Source organism: Diuraphis noxia, unplaced genomic scaffold (assembly GCF_037042655.1).
Source record: "Diuraphis noxia isolate RWA-SAM2 unplaced genomic scaffold, SU_Dnox_SAM2 contig0001, whole genome shotgun sequence".
NCBI lineage: Eukaryota > Metazoa > Arthropoda > Insecta > Hemiptera > Aphididae > Diuraphis > Diuraphis noxia.
In genome coordinates, this window is record NW_028301711.1 from 25,865,036 (window position 1) to 25,869,959 (window position 4,924).

Below are 4,924 nucleotides of genomic sequence, written 5' to 3' on the forward strand. Positions count from 1 at the left end.
ATCTGCTGTACAGTAGGTTACTGTAATGGATATGATAAGTTATTTTATTTTTCAACTCCTATTGTAACAATATATTAAGAGCCTTGTATTAAATTTTCAGGCTTTTCTATCCAACAAATACATTTTTATCGATAGGTACCTATTAATTTAAAAAAAAAACTAATAATGATCGAAAATTGCAAATACCTATGAATAGTTAAAACTATATGGTGGATAGAATATACTTATTTAAACATTCGGTGAAAATGTCAAGTGTTCTAGTCAAAGTGCCTAGTGGGCCGCAGCCCCCCCCCCCCCCCCGAAATAACAATCTTAATTTTTAAATAGAATAACAACATATTTATTATGTAGGTACTATAAATTAATAAGTAATAATATTATACGAATATTTGACATTATCTATTATCAACGTTTATTTTCTGTATGTATATCTGTGGGAAAATAAAATGATAATATTATGCTGCCAGACGCCCAGCCGGCCAGACTGGCAATAATAATTGTTTATCAGTTAATATGAATGCTATTTATAGGTTGGTTAATAATATTATTGGTCTATACAATATACTTTATTCGAGAGTTATGTTTACGTATTACCTACGTTGTCGTTGATAGCATTGTCGGCGGCAGACGCTGAATCATTCGCCATTTCGCCGCCTTGCAAGTTGCAGTCGAACGTCTTAATTATTTTCCTTTGTCCATAATTATAAATTATTATAATTAGTAAAAGTACTGTACTTAAAATATTTTGACTTTTAAATTAAATAGATACTGTAGTAATTACAAATTACTATACACTATATAGTATATAATTTATTGAATTTTAATTTTTAAATAATGAATTTTAAAGAAAAACTAAAAAAATATGTTTTTGATGCCGAAAAAGTAAGTACAATTCCACATTAATATTTTATCGATTTAAAAAAGCTGGTTACCATATAATTGATGTCTTGATGGATGATTTAAATTTTGAAATATATCGTAAATTAATATTATTATTCATTGTCAAATCATACACATATTTATTAAAATTTAAAACTATTTGATTGCCTACTTATATTTAAATATGCATTAAAATATCTAAAATAATAAAATTAATTTAGATATTTTAGTTAATTACCTACTTATGTTTTTAAACAAAATGTATTTTAATAAATCAAGACATTCATTATTTTTATCCGTATTGTTATTTTTTATCATAGTTTAATGATTTATTTTTATTTGTGTATTAATTTATAGAGCAAACAATTGAATAAAGGCAACTCTGTTGAAAAACGCCCGTTTCCTAGTGAAATTAGTGAACCATATATACAAATATCTAAAAAGGTAATAAATTAAATTAGTGAAATCTAACATTTTTTGAAAATTGTATACACTTCCAAGTTCCAATACTTATACAATATTAGATACTCTTAACTTTTCCCAGTATTAGGTACTCTTAATATGTATACTATACATAATAAGCTAGGTATTTAATAAAATATAATTTCTATAAAAAATATATAATTATATTTTAAAATTGTATGTTTTTATAAGTTTCAATAACTTCCTTTTATAAGTTATAAAATTAGATCTTATTATTTAAGAACCAATAAGAGAAAATTACAAATGTTATGTTTATCAATATTGTACCACTTAATATTACCTATGTAATATGTGTTATTGTGTTATGTATTTATTAATTATTAGGTGAATATACTTATTTCTTTTGATTTTCTTTTTACCCAATTTATATATTAATTTAAAGGCACACAAAGATGAGACAAGTTCCAGTCAAGTATATTCTATAGCCAACAATGAACACAAAGTTAATGACAGTTTTGAAAATTCTGAGATAGATTTTAATGTAAGTCTTGATTAAGTGGAATTGAATAAATAATTATTATAATTTAAATTTTATTTTAGGATTTGATAATTAATTCTAATTCTACCCAAACAACTTCAAGCAACAGTGATTATGACATTGGTTTATATATTAACAGAACATCTAGTAAAACTTTCAGTGATGATATTAAAGAAAAGCTTTTAAAAAATACATGGATACCAGATTCGTTCACCAACTTGCATGTACAAGTATTATCTAATGCTACTAGACACTTTCAAAAATCCTGGTTGAATGAATTTAAATGGTTAGCTTATTCTAAAGTACAAAATGGAGCATTTTGTAAAATCTGTGTGGTTTTTGGTCCTGGAAGTTTTTCTGGTAAAGGTTCACATCAGAGTGTTGGACAGCTCGTGTCAAAACCATTGCAGAATTGGAAATCAGCCAAAGAAATTTGCTATCGTCATTCTTGTCTTCAATATCACCAATTAGCAGTATTAAAATCAGATAATTTTTTAAAAATGGTTGATGGAAAGATAGATAGCGTACAACATCAAGTCGATAAGCAAATGAAGAAAGAATTGGTTGAAAACACCAAAAAAATTTCTGCAATAGTTGAAACAATAATATTTTGTGGGCGGCAAGAAATTCCATTAAGAGGACATAAAGACTATGGCCGCCTAAGTCTGAATGATCCAGGTAATAATGATGGGAACTTCAGAGCCTTGTTGCGTTATAGAGCTAAAAATGGTGACGATACTCTAAAATCGCATATTTTAAATGCTGGTGGAAAACAAATGTATTCAAGTCCATTAATACAAAATGAAATAATTGAATTAATAGGGAGTTATATTCAAAATATTATTATTGAAAAAGTGAAAAAAGCCAAATTTTTTACTGTGCTTGCTGATGAAACATCTGACGTCCAAGGAATTGAACAATTTTTATTAGTTGTTCGCTATTTTGATGAAGAAGTTAATGAAATAAGAGAAGATTTTTTAAAATTTGTGCCAGTGCATGATGTTACAGGCAAAGGGTTAGCTACTACAATAAAAAAAGAACTTCAGTCTCCTGGTCTTGATTTAAATTATATGCGTGGACAAGGGTATGACGGCGCTGCTGCAATGAGTGGAGCTTTCAATGGAGTACAAGCAATAATATTGGAGGAATATCCTATGGCAATTTACACTCATTGTGTTTCTCATTCATTGAATTTGGTTTTAAATGATGCATCAAAATTACAACCAGTTAGAAATTGCATTGGGGTGATAAGAGAAATAAGTACTTTTATGAGAGCATCGGTGAGAAGATCTAATATCTTAAAAAACAAAATTATCTAAACAAGGATTGACACCTTCACGTTTAATAAATTACTGTGACACTAGATGGGTAGAACGGCATGAAGCAATTGTTAATTTCAAAAATGATATTTTACCAATTATTGAAACTATGGAACAGATAATGTCAGATAATAAAGATGATGGAGCAGCTGCTCGATCATTTCATAAAAAACTTTGTGATTTTGAATTTTTAATAACATTAGTCACTGTTAGCAAAATGTTGGCTATAACTCATCAAATATCAGTTAGCCTGCAAAAACCTGATATTGATTTAAGTTCTGCTATTGGGCACATAGAACTTGTACAATCAGTCATGATATTAGATCTAACGTTGAAATTGAATTTAAACAATTGTATTTAAGTGCTCAAGCTATTAGTTCTAAACTTAATGTTGAACCATCAATACCTAGGATTGTTGGTATCCAAAGACATCGTCATAATTATTCGACTAACTCTCCAGATGTATATTATAGAATTAGCTTATTCATACCATATCTTGATGAATTAAACTCATCATTAGTCAACAGATTTTCCAAACATAAAAAGACTCTTGTGAGCTTACAAAATATTATACCAATAAATGCAGTTATAAATCAAAATATGAAAATATTGTTGATGCTGTACACTTTTACCTCACTGATTTTGAAAATGGTGAAGCTATGATTGAAGGTGAGTGGAAACTATGGGTTGAAAAGTGGAAAATGATTGATACAACCATTCAAAAGATTCCAAAAAATGCTCTAACAGCCCTTAAAGTATGTGAATTTGATTTGTTCCCTAATATTTATATTCTGCTGAAAATTTTATGTACAATACCAATTACTACTGCAAGTGTAGAGAGAAGTTTTTCAACTCTTGGAAGATTAAAAACTTATATAAGAAATCAATGTGGAAATGTTCGGTTAACTGGATTAGCCTTAATGACAATTCATAGAAATATACCGTTGCAAATCAATGACATTGTAAATAGTTTTGTAAAAAAATAATAGAAAAATGATTTTTACCTATTTGTTTTATTTTGTTTTATGTAAAGTTACAAAGGGTTTAATGTTATATAATAGGTACATACCTACAATTATTTTTTTCTATACTTACTAAATAGAAAAAATCTACCTTGCATAAGAAATGTACATATCATATAATATTAGGTGCTGAATAGTGAATACTGATTGTAATATAACTTGTTTACGTTTAGGTACCTTAGATAAATGTGCATTTAATAATATGCCTCTAGGTGCTAGATCACTTAATAATTTCTATCTACTATAGCCCACCCCAAAAATTATTTCTATATACGCCACTGGTCTATGGTAATTAATTTTAAAGTTCCATCAAGACCAAAATCGATTATTTCGAAAATTGATTGTGCGTAAAAATCCCCGTTTTTTCCTTAATTTTTAGCTTGTTTATCCCAATTATTAAGAAAAATATTGAGAATTTTTTACTTTTGATCCCCCAAAGTATCAACTAGATTCACTTTCTGATCGAACGAGGTACTGAAGTCGAAAATCGAAGAACTTTTACGGTTTTATGGTCCCAAAACGTGATGACAGACACAAAAAAAAAAAAATTATAAAAAACACATATCATGGTAAAATCAATACATTCTTTGCTCCGCTCAGAAACTAAAAATAGTCCTTATTTCATCTACTAAATTTAATTATTTTTTATTTTAGTTTAAAATTGCAAACAAATTTGTACTAGTCTGAGAGATGGGTACAGAAGAGCTGCTAAAAAATCTATAACAGGTGTCAGGACAAAAAAC

The 4,924-nt window shown here is 27.9% G+C and overlaps 1 protein-coding gene across 1 annotated transcript; it reads left to right on the forward strand.

Moving 5' to 3' along the window:
• The first annotated feature begins 245 nt into the window (after window positions 1–245).
• On the forward strand, window positions 246–3,520 carry LOC149060385 (zinc finger MYM-type protein 1-like). The gene is made up of 6 exons (XM_089228911.1): window positions 246–266; window positions 1,237–1,323; window positions 1,745–1,843; window positions 1,903–2,626; window positions 2,696–3,100; window positions 3,165–3,520. Exons 1-6 carry the CDS (start codon window positions 246–248, stop codon window positions 3,518–3,520), a joined length of 1,692 nt encoding a protein of 563 aa, XP_089085037.1.
• Window positions 3,521–4,924: the final 1,404 nt, after the last annotated feature.

Coding starts and splice junctions, on each gene's coding strand:
- LOC149060385 (XM_089228911.1), top strand. CDS start 246: ATGTCAAGTGTTCTAGTCAAA. Junction 267..1,236: donor TGTCAAGTGTTCTAGTCAAA/GTGCCTAGTGGG, acceptor ATTAATTTATAG/AGCAAACAATTGAATAAAGG. Junction 3,101..3,164: donor TGGGGTGATAAGAGAAATAA/GTACTTTTATGA, acceptor TATCTAAACAAG/GATTGACACCTTCACGTTTA.